The following is a 20,772-nucleotide window of genomic DNA, read 5'->3' on the forward strand; positions in this document are numbered from 1 at the left end:
ATTGGGCGAGTTATTGCGACGTCACGGCGTAAAATATCATTTTTACGCCGATGACACACAGATTTATTTATCGGTTTCTGAAGATGATCAAATTCGCGCCCGGGTGATACTTCAGACATGTATTCAAGATGTTAGCGATTGGATGTCTTGTAATTTCCTACTTTTGAATGTGTCGAAAACTGAATTTGTGTGCATGTCGTCTCGGAGATTCTCACAAGACTCGTGTCCTTTGTCTAGTATCGCAATTGGTGAAGAATTGGTTAGTGCTTCGTCAAGTGCTAGAAACTTAGGTGTCTTGTTTGATTCGCAGCTATCTATGGAAACACATATTTCTACTATTTGTAGATCTGGATATTCCCATCTAAGAAATATTAATCGTATTCGTAAATCATTATCCCAATCTGATACTGAAAAGTTGGTACATGCTTTCATATCTTCTCGCTTAGACAGCTGTAATTCATTATTGTCTGGTCTCCCTGTAACTAAGATAAAACCTCTTATTCGTGTACAAAATGCAGCAGCCCGCCTTGTCACTCGTGCTCGAAAATATGACCACATTACAGACATTTTTATTAAACTTCATTGGTTACCAGTTGTACAAAGAATCAATTTCAAATTACTTTTACTAGTGTATAAATCTTTGTATGGTTTTGCCCCAAATTATCTATGTGAATTAATCGAATTTTATGTACCGAGTCGTAGTTTAAGATCTGAATCGAAGTTTCTTTTTAAAACTCGTCAGATGTGTAGTAAAAAGTCCAAGGTGTTATACAAAGACCGTGCTTTTGAAAATTTAGGTCCTAAACTTTTTAATGAATTACCTCTGTCTGTTCGTTCTAGTCCTTCAGTAGACATTTTTAAATCCAGACTGAAAACGCACTTATTTAAATGTGCTTTTAATATTTGACTGATTGTTTATTGTATCAGCGCCTTTGATCTTCATATGTTGGAATTGTTGCGCTTAATTAAATAGAGTTATTATTATTATTATTATTATAAAGTGATCAAAATAGCCTTTTTCGGTTTTTACTCAATCCAAGATGGCGACCAAATTATTGGACCCATCACATTATTTTTTTCCAAACTAAGTAGATATAGCTTAGTGGAAGCTATATACTATTAAAGTTTCATTGTGACCGGCCATGTTGTTCAAGAGAAGAAGACTTTAAAGAAAAAAAAAATGCTTAGTCACCATTTTTTTCAAATGGACATAACAGAAAAAGTCATGTGACCGCTAAAGTTTTTATAGGCAATATTTATTGCACTTAGGCAGTACTATATACAGTAAAAAAGCCCTAGACCCTCAGAAAAAGGTGATTACCCCCCCCCCCCCTCTGGTCGAATGACCCTCTATAACGGAAATGACAAATAACCAATAACAATTTAGAAAGTTCAGTGCACATGTTCACATCACCACCAATCAGCACAGCAAGTTTGAAAACATTCTGTTCTGCCATTAACTCCAGTGATAACAAAAGGGCTCCAGCCCTGAAATCTGAGAGAGGTCCACATGTAGTACCTGGTAGTTGATTGCTCTATACTGTATCAATGATAATAATGGTAATCTACCAGTTTACATTCTGCTAACGATGTTGCTGCATTTGCTATTGACATTTAGTAAATCATAACAGAAATTAACATGGAATTTGTCAACACATGTCCTACAATTCAATTCATTATTTAGTTTATTCTCCAATATCTGATCCTTATAATATGATTGGGACCCATTATCTGTGTGTTTAGCAAGGTAAAAATAAACTTGAGCATATATTTACACATAGTTACTACTTTACCTTAATATGATAATAATTCCATGCAGTTTTAGCTTTGTGTTCATCTAATATTGTAAACTCAATAACAAATGACATACCGGTGACATGGACCAACTGCCTGGTAGACTCAGATATTTCAACACCTACCTGGGGAATATAACAAAACACTATTACTTATATAATATATAAAATAAATAATCCTGAGTGCCTTCAGTATTTTTGCCAAAATTTAAGATCTTAATCAAAATGGTTGAAACATTATGGAAAAAATAAATCAGCTTTATTTGATAAAAGGTGGCAAAGCTAGTGCTAGTACATGTATACATTATTCTTGCATGCATGATATTTACATCATGCTAGGAATTGTTAAAACCTACCTTTGAATCCCAGAATGTAAAGCTATTATGTGTGTTTGTTTCAGCCGTCCATTCATGAAGCGTACTAGTAACAGTTGCAAGATCAGTCATTGATTTATTGGTTGATGTATGTAGACACATCAATGTGCCGTCCATTGTGGAAACTAACAACTCTAATGCTGGCGTTTCTTTGTGTAAATCAGCGGCCAATAACTGCACTAATGATTGTTCACCAAGCCAAACAACATCAGAACATCTACCATCACCTGATATGACATGTAGACTGCCATCATACGTAGGTACTAACTGCAATTGAATGCAAATTATAGCACATTGTAGAACATCTAAATGCAATGTGGTAGAGAAGCATTGGTCTCTGTTTTCTAAAAAGTGTGTTCAGAGCCACATTTATGGTTGCATTCATCGTCACTCATAAATTAAAACCATGCAAACATGTAAGATTACAAGAGAACTCACTGGTAAATTTGTGAAATGCTCAAATATCACAATCAAGTAATTAAATACCAGTGAAAACTGGTATTTAATTTCTTCACACAAATATAGCATTGACTTTCAATCTGGTCTTAACTTACAATGTCCAGAGGACCCTCCTTATTTTTAATTCTTGATATTAAAACATTGCTGAGAACTTTATTTCCAAGTGTCTTGGGCCAGTTTGGCAAAACTTCTCCAGTGTCTCCTCTGAAAGCAACAACATATCTGCCATATAAAATAGAAACAAGTCAGTGACATGACACTAATTCCTGTTGTGCAAAAGTCAGTCATATTGAATCTAAACTTGATGTGTGAAGTTTGAAAGTGATTGATAAAGGCATATGTCAGAGATATCTTAAAATGAATAGCAGTATTGATATTGAATGGACATTATTTACAATTGGACCCCAGGTATATAATAATTCCATCAGAGTCATGTTCTAATCATGGACAATAATCTTACCCAATGTTTGTTGCTATGACAACATCTAGTATTTGGTCGTCATTAATGTCTGCAACCCTTGACCCAGCTGTTGACACTCCAGGCAATGAGGCATCCCACAACAAATCGCCATTACTATCCAAGCACATCACATTCACACTGCTGTCAGTTACGACTATCTCCAGCTTTCCATCATTATTCAAATCTTCCACTAAGACCTGAAAATAAAGTCAGTGTCCTTAAATTATTAAACTAGAGGAGCATCTTTTTTTTCTAATGAAAATAGTGCACCCACTGTAGCAAAAAAATTAAAATACTGTGCATATCCTAGAAGTGTATCTCTTCACTTCTAGTTTATTGGAACGAAAAACTGTGAACTGTTTTGATATAAGCAAATTAACTTCCAACAAATATGCTATTTTAATTATTAATGTTAGATTGTATTTTCTGAACAGAATCACACATTTGATTTTGGTTTCACACCACAGTAAGAATTGTATCAAGGCAAAGAATCGTAAATGCAATACCAGTGAATCAAATTTATTTTTGGGATTCTGACATCTGTTTGATTGATTTTAAAATCACTCATTTTATTTTTTGGGTTCTTATAAAATAGCATTGCTGTTCAAGTTTCTAAATTGCTGCTTACAGGGAATTTAATTATAGTGGCAGACCTGTACATTGTTGTCTATGGAGAGTTTAATTGTAGTGTAAGACCTGTACAATGTTGCTTATGGGGAGTTTAATTGTAGTGCAAGACCTGTACATTGTTGTCTATGGAGAGTGTAATTGTAGGGTGAGACCTGTACATTGTTGTTTATGGAGAGTTTAATTGTAGTGTGAGACCTGTACATTTTTGTCTATGGAGAGTTTAATTGTAGTGCAAGACCTGTACATTGTTGTCTATGGAGAGTGTAATTGTAGGGTGAGACCTGTACATTGTTGTTTATGGAGAGTTTAATTGTAGTGTGAGACCTGTACATTTTTGTCTATGGAGAGTTTAATTGTAGTGTAAGACCAGTACATTGTTGTCTATGGAGCATTTAATTGTAGTGTGAGACCTGTACATTGTTGTTTATGGAGAGTTTAATTGTAGTGTGAGACCTGTACATTGTTGTCTATGGAGAGTTTAATTTTAGTGTAAGACTAGTACATTGTTGTCTATGGAGCATTTAATTGAAGTGTGAAACCTGTACATTGTTGTCTATGGAGAGTTTAATTGTAGTGTGAGATCAGTACATTGTTGTCTACGGAGAGTTTAATTGTAGTGTGAGACCTGTACATTGTTGTCTATGGAGAGTTTAATTGTAGTGTGAGACCTGTACATTGTTGTCTATGGAGAGTTTAATTGTAGTGTGAGACCTGTACATTGTTGTCTATGGAGAGTTTAATTGTAGTGTGAGACCTGTTCAATCTTGTCTATATATGGAGAGTTTAATTGTAGTGTGAGACCTGTACATAGTTGTCTATGGAGAGTTTAATTGTAGTGTGAGACCTGTACATTGTTGTCTATGGAGAGTTTAATTGTAGTGTGAGACCTGTTCAATCTTGTCTATATATGGAGAGTTTAATTGTAGTGTGAGACCTGTACATAGTTGTCTATGGAGAGTTTAATTGTAGTGTCAGACCTGTACATTGTTGTCTATGGATAGTTTAATTGTAGTGTGAGACCTGTACATTGTTGTCTCTGGATAGTTTAATTGTAGTGTGAGACCTGTACATTGTTGTCTCTGGATAGTTTAATTGTAGTGTGAGACCTGTACATTGTTGTCTCTGGATAGTTTAATTGTAGTGTGAGACCTGTACATTGTTGTCTGTGACCTGTACATTGTTGTCTATGGAGCATTTAATTGTAGTGTGGAACCTGTACATTGTTGTCTATGGAGAGTTTAATTGTAGTGTGAGATCAGTACATTGTTGTCTATGGAGATTTTAATTGTAGTGTGAGATCAGTACGTTGTTGTCTACGGAGAGTTTAATCATGGTGTGAGACCTGTACATTGTTATCTATGGAGATTTTAATTGTAGTGTGGGACCTGTTTATTGTTGTCTATGGAGAGTGTAATTGTAATGTGAGACCTGTACATTGTTGTCTATGGAGAGTGTAATTGTAGTGTGAAACCCTGTACATTGTTGTCTATGGAGCATTTAATTGTAGTGTGAGACCTGTTCAATCTCGTCTATGGAGAGTTTAATTGTAGTGTGGGACCTGTACATTGTCTGTGGGGAATTTAATTGTAGTGTGAGACCTGTACATTGTTGTCTATGGATAGTTTAATTGTAGTGTGAGACCTGTACATTGTTGTCTGTGACCTGTACATTGTTGTCTATGGAGCATTTAATTGTAGTGTGGAACCTGTACATTGTTGTCTATGGAGAGTTTAATTGTAGTGTGAGATCAGTACATTGTTGTCTATGGAGATTTTAATTGTAGTGTGGGACCTGTTTATTGTTGTCTATGGAGAGTGTAATTGTAGTGTGAGACCTGTACATTGTTGTATATGGAGAGTTTAATTGTAGTGTGAGACCTGTACATTGTTGTCTGTGGGGAGTTTAATTGTAGTGTGAGACCTGTACATTGTTGTCTGTGGGGAGTTTAATTGTAGTGTGAGACCTGTACATTGTTGTTTATGGAGAGTTTAATTGTAGTGTGAGACCTGTACATTGTTGTCTGTGGGGAGTTTAATTGTAGTGTGAGACCTGTACATTGTTGTCTGTGGGGAGTTTAATTGTAGTGTGAGACCTGTACATTGTTGTCTATGGAGAGTTTAATTGTAGTGTGAGACCTGTACATTGTTGTCTATGGAGCATTTAATTGTAGTGTGAGACCTGTACATTGTTGTCTATGGAGAGTTTAATTGTAGTGTGAGACCTGTACATTGTTGTCTGTGGGGAGTTTAATTGTAGTGTGAGACCTGTACATTGTTGTCTATGGAGAGTTTAAGTGTAGTGTGAGACCTGTACATTGTTGTCTATGGAGCATTTAATTGTAGTGTGAGACCTGTACATTGTTGTCTATGGAGCATTTAATTGTAGTGTGAGACCTGTACATTGTTGTCTATGGAGAGTTTAATTGTAGTGTGAGACCTGTACATTGTTGTCTGTGGGGAGTTTAATTGTAGTGTGAGACCTGTACATTGTTGTCTATGGAGAGTTTAAGTGTAGTGTGAGACCTGTACATTGTTGTCTATGGAGCATTTAATTGTAGTGTGAGACCTGTACATTGTTGTCTATGGAGAGTTTAATTGTAGTGTGAGACCTGTACATAGTTGTCTATGGAGCATTTAATTGTAGTGTGGGACCTGTTTATTGTTGTCTATGGAGAGTGTAATTATAGTGTGAGACCTGTACATTGTTGTCTATGGAGAGTGTAATTGTAGTGTGAGACCTGTACATTGTTGTATATGGAGAGTTTAATTGTAGTGTGAGACCTGTTCAATCTCGTCTATGGAGAGTTTAATTGTAGTGTGGGACCTGTACATTGTCTGTGGGGAATTTAATTGTAGTGTGAGAACTGTACATTGTTGTCTATGGAGAGTTTAATTGTAGTGTGAGACCTGTACATTGTTGTCTGTGGGGAGTTTAATTGTAGTGTGAGACCTGTACATTGTTGTCTGTGGAGAGTGTAATTATAGTGTGAGACCTGTACATTGTTGTCTACTAAGAGTTTAATTGTAGTGTGAGACCTGTACATTGTTGTCTATGGAGAGTTTAATTGTAGTGTGAGATCAGTACATTGTTGTCTATGGAGATTTTAATTGTAGTGTGGGACCTGTTTATTGTTGTCTATGGAGAGTGTAATTATAGTGTGAGACCTGTACATTGTTGTCTATGGAGAGTGTAATTGTAGTGTGAGACCTGTACATTGTTGTATATGGAGAGTTTAATTGTAGTGTGAGACCTGTTCAATCTCGTCTATGGAGAGTTTAATTGTAGTGTGGGACCTGTACATTGTCTGTGGGGAATTTAATTGTAGTGTGAGAACTGTACATTGTTGTCTATGGAGAGTTTAATTGTAGTGTGAGACCTGTACATTGTTGTCTGTGGGGAGTTTAATTGTAGTGTGAGACCTGTACATTGTTGTCTGTGGGGAGTCTAATTGTAGTGTGAGACCTGTACATTGTTGTCTATGGAGAGTTTAATTGTAGTGTGAGACCTGTACATTGTTGTCTATGGAGCATTTAATTGTAGTGAGACCTGTACATTGTTGTCTATGGAGAGTTTAATTGTAGTGTGAGACCTGTACATTGTTGTCTGTGGGGAGTTTAATTGTAGTGTGAGACCTGTACATTGTTGTCTATGGAGAGTTTAAGTGTAGTGTGAGACCTGTACATTGTTGTCTATGGAGCATTTAATTGTAGTGTGAGACCTGTACATTGTTGTCTATGGAGAGTTTAATTGTAGTGTGAAACCTGTACATTGTTGTCTGTGGGGAGTTTAATTGTAGTGTGAGACCTGTACATAGTTGTCTATGGAGAGTTTAAGTGTAGTGTGAGACCTGTACATTGTTGTCTATGGAGCATTTAATTGTAGTGTGAGACCTGTACATTGTTGTCTATGGAGAGTTTAATTGTAGTGTGAGACCTGTACATTGTTGTCTATGGAGCATTTAATTGTAGTGTGAGACCTGTACATTGTTGTCTATGGAGAGTTTAATTGTAGTGTGAGACCTGTACATTGTTGTCTATGGAGAGTTTAATTGTAGTGTGAAACCTGTACATTGTTGTCTGTGGGGAGTTTAATTGTAGTGTGAGACCTGTACATAGTTGTCTATGGAGAGTTTAAGTGTAGTGTGAGACCTGTACATTGTTGTCTATGGAGCATTTAATTGTAGTGTGAGACCTGTACATTGTTGTCTATGGAGAGTTTAATTGTAGTGTGAGACCTGTACATTGTTGTCTATGGAGCATTTAATTGTAGTGTGAGACCTGTACATTGTTGTCTATGGAGAGTTTAATTGTAGTGTGAGACCTGTACATTGTTGTCTATGGAGAGTTTAATTGTAGTGTGAAACCTGTACATTGTTGTCTGTGGGGAATTTAATTGTAATGTGAGACCTGTACATTGTTGTCTATGGAGAGTTTAATTGTAGTGTGAGACCTGTACATTGTTGTCTACGGAGAGTTTAATTGTAGTGTGAGACCTGTACATTGTTGTCTATGGAGAGTTTAATTGTAGTGTGAGGCCTGTACATTGTTATCTGTGGGGAATTTAATTGTAGTGTGAGACCTGTTATTAAGTTACTGTTCACACAATCAAACATTACTATAGTTACAACAGGCATCTATACCGGTAATACTGATCTGAACAAGCCATTCATATATAAGATATATAATTTTGTTTATACTAATATAGTTGGAACATAAACATGTCAGAAGTATGGATCCAGAAGATGATGCTTGATTATATTTTTTAACATTAAAATGATTGACATCTTATATCTGATCGTCAAATTAGTGCTTGTCCATATTGAGAAATATTGCTCTTGGACAGCATTAATTAAAACAAAATGGCTACCAGTTAGCCATTTTGAATACATCTATATATCTATAAAATGATGTATAATGAATATATAAAATTTGAACATAATCAGTCAAAGCATATCAGAGATATGGCTCCAGAAGCGCATTAATTAAAACAAAATGGCTATCAGTCAGCCATTTTGAATCCGATCTAAAAATAAAATGATGTGCATCAGGAACTCATAATCTTTAATGTATGTGCCGAGTTTGAACAAAATCCATCCATAAATGCCAAGCTACAATTCGGGTATGCTAGAAATGCTTGATTTTTGATGATTTTTAGCACAAAAATGGCTGCCATTTGGCTATTTTGAATCAGATAGTGATTGGTCCAATCATTTCTAAGATACAGGTTCGGACACACGCATGCACGCACGGAAACACAGATGCACAAAGGTCAATCCATAAATCCCAGTTTTCACTAACAGGCTTAATTGACTTGTATAAATTGTAAAATATGCAAGATGTGACATTCATGTCAATCTAAAGCAAATATCTGCATCACATATTCTACAAACTTATATCTCTTTATCTGTGTTTAGTAATTTATTTGATCTTATGATAGACATGTAATCTGATCATACAGGTGACATTATAAATTTCAGCTCATGAAACTACATATAAATATTATCAATAAATAAAACAAAAGACCATGTTTAATTATAACAAGCCATGCATGGCACAGTCCCTGTTAGTTATCAAATTTAAGACATATAGTTTTGTTTATAGTAATATAGCTGGAATATAACCATGTCAGAAATATGATTTTTTAACATTAAAATGATTGACATTTGTATCTGATTGTCAAAAAAGTACTTGTCCATATTGAGAGATATTGCTCTGGAACAGCATTCAAAATCAGCCATTTTGAATACATGTATATATATAACATGATGTATAACGAATATATAAAATTTGAATATAATCAGTCAAAGCATTTTAGAGATATGGCTCTAGAAGCCCAATCATTAAAACAAAATGGCCGCCAGTTAACCATTTTGAATCCAATCTGAAAAAATAAATTATGTGCATCAGGAACCTGTAATGTCTAATATAAGTACCATGTTTGAACGAAATCCATCCATAAATGCTTGATATTTGATGATTTTTTAGCACAAAAATGGCCACCATTTGGCCATTTTAAATAGGATCGTCAAACCAATATGTCTGTCTATTTATGACATGATGTATAATGAATATTTAAAATTTGAACATAATCAGTCAAAGCAAGTCAGAGATATGGCACGAGAGCCAAGGCACATTCATTAAAACAAAATGGCCGCCATTTTTAATCTTATCTGAAAAACAAAATTATTTGCATCAAGGTCCCATAATGTCTAATGTATATACCAAGTTTGAACAAAATCCATCTTTAAACAGACGAGAAATGCTTGATTTTTAGGATTTTTAGCACAAAAATGGCCGCCATTCGGCCATCTTGAATCAGATAAAGAAATAAATTGATGTGCATATGTATAATATCATGTATGATGTATGTGTGAAGTTTGATTGTGATTGGTCCAGGCATTTCTAAGATACAGGTCCGGACGCACGCACAGACGCACACACACACGCACGGACACACGGAGGTCAAAACATAAGTCCCCGTTTTTGGACTGCGTCCAAACGGGAACTAATAAATTAGTGCAGTTACAACAAAAAACTGACATGCATACCTGTCCATGTATTGGTCCAAATACTTTAGGAAACCCCGGTCTAATACTGCCCTCATTGTTGATGACAAATAATTGACCTGACAATATACCAACAATGATCTCTAGAGGGCCTCCTTCACTATCCAGATCAACCAGTGTTGGCGAGAAGAGTGCATATGCTGCATGTTCAGATGAGGCCTACAGATGATGACAGTCAAGTTGAATGCATGACAACATCCTCCTTCAACACCGCAGTTAAGATCACCACATTACACATCAATTACAAATTTATATTTCAATTGTCTTAAATAACATGATTTTTAATTAAGTTGTTCAATTTAAGACAAACATAAACAAATGTGAAATTGTTGTCTTAAGTTGAACAATTTTTTTATTAATATCACCATTATATGACAAGGAGAGCTGAATGGAGCAATACTTTTTGTTACCATGGATACAGCCATGTTTATTTTTTTGTGAGTGAGTACAACAATCTATATACATTGTATAGTTAATGATAAGGTCAACAACAATATTTGAGTGGTTCTGATAACATGCATTTCAAAACATGTTACGTAATACAGATTTTAATTAATTTTTTTCTTCATCATACATAATACTTTGCACTAAGCTTGAATACTTGACAAAACCCATGTAATGATATTACAGTACAGTGTACATGGTTATCAAAGCCACATATTTGGATATAGTAATATCCTACCTTTGTGAGTGCTAGTGGTATCTGTTTGACCAACTGCTTTGATGTCAGATTGAAAATGACGATTCCGCTAACGATATAATAGTCAAGTTCCTCAGTTGAAAGCTGCAATTTTTCCAAGTTTTCTGGTGAACTGCACATAGTTAATAAATTGAGTGGTGAAAAAGACTTTTAAATAGTTTACTTAATAAATAAATATCTGATATCAATTCCACACTATAATTGCCTAAATCTACAAGGTTGTATACAGAAAGAAACTAAACTGGGAGACAAAAATTTATCACATGTATCATGCACTTTTCTTGTAATAACACCTGTGTGATATTTTTGGTATTACACACTTTGAAAGTGACGTCACACTTTAAATCTGTGATGTGATTGACCAATACAGCTAATTTCACCTTTGACCTAATCAGCAAAGTTAGTATTAAATTATGCAACACTTATGATGAGGCAAATTTTAATGACAAATTATGTAGAAATTATTAGATATATTATACTTATTTTTAGATGCTATACAATCTCTGATTTTATCACTGTTAAATAAACAAAATGTTGAAGATATTAATCACAGTCTCAATTCTCCGAACCCGAAAATAGTTCAGGCATGATAATGTTTCGTCTGCTGTCAATCATACAAATTTGCATCTCAAAGTAAACAAACAATCAGCTGATCAAACCTTCAAAATCATGATATATATGGGTGACTTAGTCAGTACTTTTGATATAGACGTGACAGAATTTATGAATGATGAGCAAGAAAGACCAAGTGAAGGTACGTTAACGTTTTTTCTTTCGTCAGATCTGATAAACTGAGATCATGATCACTCGGCGTATCATATGATCACATAATGCAATGAGTAAAAATACATCACAATACTGCGAGTACTAAATAAAATGATTCCACAACATGAATTTATTTTTTATATTTATAATAACAAATGTAACATTTCTTTTCATCACAGAAAATGCTTCCTTGGGTGAAGCGACAGCATAGATCATTGACAGCGACGGCACCGAGGTCAGACACTGTGCCAGACACTAATGACAATGGCAGAAGAACAATCAAAACCCAACAAAACAACAAGTCATTGTCAAGGACACGTCCCCGTTTCGTTCATATTTGAGTGACATATACATTTTGTACCTTCAAAGCAGATCATGACCGAAATCTCAGACCACTTTCAGTGGTCTGATCCGAAATGCACCTGCATATGTACAACACATTGTACTAAATCTGAACAAAATCCATCCATGCATGACTGAGATCCGGTTCCAGAATTGTGAAAATACAGGATTTTGATGCATTTTCGGCCTTAAAATGGCCATCATTCAGCTATTGTTAAGCGGATCATGAAACAAATGCAGATATCTATTTGTGACATGATGTACCATGTGTGTGTGAAGTTTGAACTTGATCAATCCAGACATGTCTCGGATACGGATCCAGAACTGAATTCTTTAAAACAAAATGGCCGCCAGTTGGCCATTTCAAACCCGATCCGTGCATCAAGGCCGCCAGTCAGCCATTTCGAACTTGATCTGGAAAAAAAATGACGTGCATCAAGGTCCTATCATGTTTAATGTATGTACCAAATTTGAACAAAATACGTCCATGCATAACTGAGATCCGGGTCCGGAATGGTGAAAATGTGCGATTTTAATGCATTTTCGGCCTTAAAGCGGCCGCCATTTGGCTATCGTTAATGAAATCATGAAACAAATGCACATACATATTTGTGACATGATGTACCTTGTGTGTGTGAAGTTTTAACTCGATCAATCCAGGCATGTCTCAGATACGGATCCAGAACTGAATTCTTTAAAACAAAATGGCCGCCAGTCGGCCATTTCAAACCCGATCCGTGCATCAAGGTCTTATTATGTTTAATGTATGTACCAAATTTGAACAAAATCCGTCCATGCATAACTGAGATCCGGGTCCAGAATGGTGAAAATGTGCGATTTTGATGCATTTTCGGCCTAAAAATGGCCGCTATTCGGCTAACGTTAATCGGATCATGAAAAAAATGGATGTGCATATGTCCCATAGAATGTGTGATGTATGAGTGAAGTTTGAACTTAATCGGTCCATGCATGTTCAAAATACAGGTGATCACGGACGCACGGACGCACACAGGGCAAAACATAAGTCCCCGTTTTCAGACTACGTCCGAACAGGGACTAAAAACACAGCCAAGCGAACGCTATATGATACAAGATTACTGGGCCAATTTTTTAAGACACCAAAAAAAAAACGAAGCTAGATAAATCCATGAAATCCCTCCAAATGAACTGGAAACAATTCTATGCAAATTCTCTGGGAATCGAGACAGTTTGGGGCCCACAGTCCTGAAGCCATAATAAATACCATGTGGTTTTATAACACAGTACATTTTGGTCTGAGGGGTAATACTGAGCACCGTAACATGTGTTGGGGAGATGTGAGCTGATAGATGTACTGATAGTAGTAGACGGAAATATCTTGAGTTCTCTGAACGGCAAACTGAAACTGGAGAAAATCCAAGTGATACCAGAAAGGTGAAGCCAACCAAAGATGTGGGATGTCCCTACGAATCCCAAAAGATGTCCAGTTGCTATTTTTAAACAAGCAGCCTGTCGGCTGAGATAGCTCCGTTGTTAGCAATGCACATTTCAATTAAAGAACAGAAGATATCATTAGAAAATGAACAATATGTATAGTATCAAGCAATGGGACAAAAATATCAATTTTTACCAAAAATTACAAAAATATTCACAAAAATTAGAGAATTAAAGATATCATTACAAAATGAACAAACCTGAGAGAGGTTCACATGTAGTACCTATATAAGTAATATCAAAGCAATTGGACTTGCTGTTTTTAACAAGAAGTCGAAAATATCACTTTTTACCAAAAATATTCACCAAAATTAGAGAATTAAAGATATCATTACAGAATGAACAAATCTGAGAGAGGTTCACATGTAGTATCTATATTAGTAATATCAAAGCAATTGGACTTGCTGTTTTTAATAAGAAGTCGAAAAAATGACAAAAGTATTCACCAAAATTGGAGAATTGAAGATATCAACATGAAATGAACAAACCTAAGAGAGGTCTACCCAAGGTACATATACACCAAGTATCTATCTATCAGGCTTGTAGTTTTCAAGAAGAAGTCGAAAAAGTAAAACATTGACACGGACGCCGGATGGCGACGGACAATCACTCATATGATAAGCTCCGTTTGACAAAGTCGACAGCAGAGCTAAAAATACCTCATTCTACGACCAGCTGGTTAGGCAAATAGTGATGACCCATACTACATCGCCACGTATTCTCGCGGGTTTCTAGACAACGAGACCCCAGACAACTGGACCCCAAGACAACTAGACCCCGGACAACCAGACCCTGGACAACTCGACCCCCTGTATATGGCAACTGCAGCAAATTTACCCTCAAACAAATTCCTCACAAATCATAGTGCCAGAAAGCATCTCATCCAGAAATTAAGTGACCAAAATATACCACCGACACAAATAATGCAGATCTCCGGTCATCGTAACATTCAGTCCGTCAATGCCTACAGCACTACATATCAGAAAACCAACACAGAGAAATTTCTGGCATCTTAAGTATTCTAGAAGCCACCCCTCACTGTAGTACATCAAACCCGTGCTAAACATCAATACAGCCATCCATACCTTCTGTTATGCAACCCCAATCGCAAAGTAACTTCCTGTCCCAGTTAACATCAACTAATATCAGCCATCATACTTCGACCTTAAGTTCACAATCAACACCGATATTTGGAGGCCCCATCTCCGGAGGAGTATACAATGTACACGCACATTACAACATTGCCAACAATGATGGTTCAACAATTTCACCGAAAAGACGTTGGATATATGTAATCGATTCTTTTCAGTCATCAGATGAGAACTAAATAATAACTTTCAATCGACACAGCATTGATTTCTACGTTTGACCTCATGGACCATGTCAATGACGTCATGGAGTGACAGGGAAACCCCTGATAAATACTTGTAGTTCCTACAGCTTTTTGACGTATTTAATAATTTTTACTGCTTTCGTTTTTCGCTTTAAGTGTTTAAGTTGAAAATAATGTAATTTGTGTATTTGTGTTCTAAGTAGTTTGGTGTTTGAACTTTTATTAAAAGTTCTTTTTGATCGCTTGAAGTTTTGTCTCTTCAATGACTCTTCACTTTTACTTGTTCGACCGAATCAATGCATCCAGGGTTTGCGTTGTCAATGTCGGCTGCTGGCGATGGTAAACATTTGGTTTTGAATTACAAAAAAAAAATACATGTGTAGCAATTTTCATATGTTTCTCGCCAGAGTTTTGGAACATATAAAAAATTACTACACTTGTTTAATAAATCCGATATTACACAGTCACTCATTGGAGATCCTCTATATAGTAAATACGATATTACACAGTCACTCATTGGAGATCCTCTATATAGTAAATAAGATATTATCAAATCTACTTGCATTCTCTTATGCAAATTTTTTTCTTTTTTTCTGGATAATTGAATCAAGTTTCATGTGGCAACAACTTAGAGTGTTGCACAAAAAAGGGGCAGCTGCTGTTCCTAACAGCAGTAAAAAATGCATCTATGTCGTCAAGCTCAAAACTCACACACTTACTTGCGGCCATAATAAACTGCAAGTAGAGCTTGATGGGTTGTTTATCAACACAAATCTGGTACATACATGGAGCAGCAACCATCGCCCTTCAACTAACCTGTAAAACTCAGTATCAAAAAAATAACTGACAGATATCACCATTTCTTCTACTGTTCCATCGTTATTCAAGTCAGCAATGACAGGTGTGGACAATATATGGGCATCAATGCTAACGTGCTGACCATTGTTTATAAGACCAGATAAACTATCACCATAGTAACGGGTCCATAATGGATCTTCTTTTGGGTTTGTTTGCCATTCTGGATACAACTCCTGTTCATAAGATATAACACAATAAATAACTGAAGTTTGAAAGTAAAACCAACAACATATATAATAATGATAATAATAAACTTGAAATTATTGATATCATATCCTTTATAGAATTTTGTGGTTCATTTGGATGACAATGGAGGCTTTCTCATGTAAATTTCTCAATATATATGTAACAATATAAATGTATTAAGCAAGTTTTATAATTGTTTTATTATCATTAATGTTCATCATTGCTATCATTTTTTTTCTTTATCTGTAGTGTTTGGCAGTAATATTTTTTACTCAGTGTTTAGCTGGCTTATTTCATTTTCATACAATTTGCAGTTAGCGGAAAATGCTTTTCATCTTCAATTTCGTCTCGGTCACACACATTTCATATTTGTCTCAGTAAATAATAAATTTTTGACAGATACCCGTACAAAATCCTTAGGCTAAAACAAGCTAAGATTTTCTGTTTTCTCGCATGTTTTAAGAATCCCTTCATGTCTAAATGCAGCATTTTTTTTTCTGAGATGAGGCATTTGTTTTTATACTAATATATCTGAATTACGTTGAATAAAACTGGAAGTTATGGCCCTTAAAATAATTTAACAAATTAGACACCAATGTTTTTGTAAGATATTTACACCAATCAAGGACTTTTGGTAGACTGCTTTTCCACTGCTGTTTCAATCCTCAAAGTTGTTTGTATTCAAAATTGATTATGACAATGCATATTCATATTTCAACAAACTATGATAGGAAATAATATTATATAACAAAGGGCAAGGTCACCAGAGTTCAACTATGTTTATTGGAATGTTATTTTCATGTTTCATTTTGAATAGTGCTTTTGTTGCTCCATGTCCACTATCTTCCTGTGCTTTGCTGAGTTTACCTGAAGAGTTTATTTTTAGTCCTGAATAGGTATATGTTTCTGATCAGGATACTTGGTAACAGGCTCTCTCTTTGAGAAAAAAAGCATTTCATTTCAGAGTATAACACTATATATTAGTAACATGTACAGATTTCCACTGAAACTTTAACAGGTCTGCACATTATCATGAAGCACCATTAAAATTAATGATTGGTTACTGAGATATTGTGGGAACTGAAATAAATGATTGAATGAATGAATGAATGAATGAATGAATGAATGAATGAATGAATGAATGAATGAATGAATGAATGAATAAATAAATAAATAAATAAATAAATAAATAAATAAATAAATAAATAAATAAATCAATCAATAAATCAATAAATAAATAAATAAATAAAATAAACTGCAACAACTCCTATTATGTGCCTTGCCTATTATCAGGTCTACCATTATTTCTCTACAACTATATACCCCGTCGCATTTAATTAGATAAGCGGCTCTTGAGATACAATATCAGTAATTTGAGTTTAAAGCCACATATACATTCATCTCAAATCTATCCAGACATCCTAAAAACGGTTTAGCGGTTATAGAGAAGAAGTTAATCACATATATCCAGACATCCTGAAAATGGTTTAGCGGTTATAGAGAAGAAGTTAATCACATCTATCCAGACATCCTGAAAACGGTTTAGTGGTTATTGAGACGAAGTTAACCACATCTATCCAGACATCCTAAAAACAGTTTAGCGGTTATAGAGAAGAAGTTAATCACATCTATCCAGACGTCCTGAAAACGGTTTAGTGGTTATTGAGAAGAAGTTAATCACATCTATCCAGACATCCTGAAAACGGTTTAGCGGTTATAGAGAAGAAGTTAATCACATCTATCCAGACATCCTGAAAACGGTTTAGTGGTTATTGAGACGAAGTTAACCACATCTATCCAGACATCCTAAAAACAGTTTAGCGGTTATAGAGAAGAAGTTAATCACATCTATCCAGACATCCTGAAAACGGTTTAGTGGTTATTGAGACGAAGTTAACCACATCTATCCAGACATCCTAAAAACAGTTTAGTGGTTATTGAGACGAAGTTACCCACATCTATTCAGACATCCTAAGAACAGTTTAGCGGTTATTGAGAAGAGGTTTCCCAAATCTAGCCAGACATCCTAAAAACATTATAGCGAATATCGTGGAGAAGTCACCCACATCTATCAAAACATCCTAAAAACAGTTTAGTGGTTATTGAGAAGAAGTTAACCACATCTATCCAGACATCCTAAAAACAGTTTAGCGGTTATTGAGAAGAAGTTAACCACATCTATCCAGACATCCTGCAAACGGTTTAGCTGTTATTGAGAAGAAGTTTCCCAAATTCAAGCCAGACATCCTAAAAACATTTAGCGAATATTGAGAAGAAGTCACCCACATCTATTAAGACATCCTAAAAACGGTTTAGCAGTTATTGAGAAGAAGTTTCCCACATCTATTCAGACATCCTAAAAACAGTTTAGCGGTTATTGAGAAGAAGTTAATCAAATCTATCCAGACATCCTAAAAACATTTTAGCGAATATCGTGGAGAAGTCACCCACATCTATCAAGACATCCTAAAAACAGTTTAGAGGTTATTGAGAAGAAGTTAATCAAATCTATCCAGACATCCTAAAAACATTTTAGCGAATATCGTGGAGAAGTCACCCACATCTATCAAGACATCCTAAAAACAGTTTAGTGGTTATTGAGAAGAAGTTAACCACATCTATCCAGACATCCTAAAAACAGTTTAGCGGTTATTGAGAAGAAGTTAACCACATCTATCCAGACATCCTGCAAACAGTTTAGCTGTTATTGAGAAGAAGTTTCCAAAATCAAGCCAGACATCCTAAAAACATTTAGCAAATATTGAGAAGAAGTCACCCACATCTATTAAGACATCCTAAAAATGGTTTAGCAGTTATTGAGAAGAAGTTTCCCACATCTATTCAGACATCCTAAAAACAGTTTAGCGGTTATTGTGAAAAAAGTCACCCACATCTATTCAGACATTCTAAAAACGGTTTAGCGGTTATTGAGAAGAAGTTTCCCACATCTATTCAGACATCCTAAGAACAGTTTAGCAGTTATTGAGAAGAAGTTTCCCACATCTATCCAGACATCCTAAAAACAGTTTAGCGGTTATTGAGAAGAAGTTTCTCACATCTATTCAGACATCATAAAAACAGTTTAGTGGTTATTGAGAAGAAGTTTCCCACATCTAACTAAATGGTTGTCAATGCGACTAAAATTATTTCCCAATCTTTGAAGGCATTTATCTCACCTGTGGAACAGTGTTCTGGAAAATAACATCACCAATGCGACGATAATCTATGGACAGGTTCTCCTTATACCAATATCTTTCCACAGCTAAATTAGGAATCTAAAAATAGATATTTAAATTGGGAGTAAAAATATCAGTGACTTACTGTGATGGATTATTAGCACAAGAAAATGAAAACTATATTTGTTTGAGAATAATTTCAAAACCTAGGCCATTCCTTTTATCAGTTTGTTTGGAATTACATTTCTATTTAATACTAATAAAAGTGAGTATGTGATAAAATTGCTTAGCGTTTGTCTCAGGTTTTTTCTATTGTTTCTGCATGAACTGAAATAAAATCAAATGTCCAATTATTTTGTTCATTTCACAAATTAATCTTTTAGTTACTGACTTTCTGTAATATGTTTGTCACGAATGTCAAACATTAAATCATGTTTATGTTGTATGTCGTGATGGTGGCGTTTTGTGTTTGTCTTACGGCGATAGATAGGCAATGTTGTTTTTGGCGATAGATAATTGTTAAATATAGAGTGGCAAGATGTTTCTTTTAGTCAGCACTAGGGAAGCGGACTTTGATAGAACCCGATCTGAACGTTCATGTGATCAAATGTGGATGTCCGATCTTGTAGGTACCACAGTAAGCCATTGAATAATATTGCATCATGGGAGTTTGTGATCTATTCTGGAGGACGTCGGTTCGCCGTTGCTGGCAGTATACCATTTTTTACGTGTCTACTAATCACGCGTTTGCAAGTAACGTTAGAACAATACACTGTGTATTGTCATACAAATTAATGTATTGTGATCTACGGAATGTGCATCATAAAGATAATTCTATTGGCCAATTCCGGCCTACTGCAGTTAACGAGTGGGGAAACTCGCCAGTGAATGACATTCCCGATTTTGGTTCTGAACTGGATGTGCCTTCTAATTTATGTTACTGGCTACGGAGGTGTACTGCGGTGCAAGGGAATCCACCCGGACCACTCTCCTTCTACAAGTTACGAATATTGGACAGATAAACTCTGTAATTGATTGGTATCGTGCTCGACTGAGTGTGCAGCGTGTATTCTACGACTACAGTGCTTCTGACTGCGTTTTGTAATTACCGTCGTCGCCACCGTTAGCAGAGACTCGCTGGAAAATACACCGTTATCACGCAAAGACCCGTTTTCATCTAGTTTGAAGAAACTGTATGTAGGTAGGGCTGTGTCCGATCGCCAGTATATTATTTGCGTCCGTTGTTTGTTATGTACGTTTGTCTCTTAGTTTTATGCATGCATGCAAGATTCTATGTTAGACAATTATTTACATTATCGATTTAGGCATTTCCCCGTAATAGTATAACGTAATCCACTACCCCTTTATAGAGGGTTTGGCATTTCTTGCCTACCCTTTTCCCGTGTGGAAATATTACAATATTATTACTGAATTATATTTCTAGTGTTATATTTTTGTGTAACAAAACAACGTGTACCCCACTACCCCTTGTAACGGGTCAGGCATTTCCTGCCCATCTTTTAGGTGTGTGGAATAAAGTACGTTGTTTAAGCCTTACTCGTGTAGCGTGTACTTGTTGTTTATGTCGCATATAAATTATACAACTGTCTTAAGTTTCGAATTATTAAAGGACCCAGTTCACAGGGGTGTTATGGGTG

At 35.5% G+C, this 20,772-nt stretch overlaps 1 protein-coding gene across 3 annotated transcripts in view; it reads right to left on the reverse strand.

Moving 5' to 3' along the window:
- Window positions 1–20,772, reverse strand: part of LOC102805817 (uncharacterized) — a 58,624-nt gene that overhangs the window by 14,216 nt on the left and 23,636 nt on the right. For all 3 annotated transcript variants that reach the window (XM_085507686.1, XM_085507683.1, XM_085507680.1), the window contains exons 4-11: window positions 19,115–19,213; window positions 15,711–15,925; window positions 10,964–11,093; window positions 10,264–10,440; window positions 3,087–3,283; window positions 2,722–2,848; window positions 2,146–2,434; window positions 1,794–1,915 (exon numbers count right to left, since the gene is read on the reverse strand). In XM_085507686.1, the coding sequence (XP_085363812.1) occupies window positions 1,794–1,915; window positions 2,146–2,434; window positions 2,722–2,848; window positions 3,087–3,283; window positions 10,264–10,440; window positions 10,964–11,093; window positions 15,711–15,925; window positions 19,115–19,213 (1,356 nt within the window). The remainder of the gene's footprint in view (window positions 1–1,793; window positions 1,916–2,145; window positions 2,435–2,721; window positions 2,849–3,086; window positions 3,284–10,263; window positions 10,441–10,963; window positions 11,094–15,710; window positions 15,926–19,114; window positions 19,214–20,772) is intronic.

The sequence above is a fragment of the Saccoglossus kowalevskii genome, chromosome 2, assembly GCF_978046115.1.
Source record: "Saccoglossus kowalevskii chromosome 2, keSacKowa6.1, whole genome shotgun sequence".
NCBI classification, from domain to species: Eukaryota; Metazoa; Hemichordata; class Enteropneusta; family Harrimaniidae; genus Saccoglossus; species Saccoglossus kowalevskii.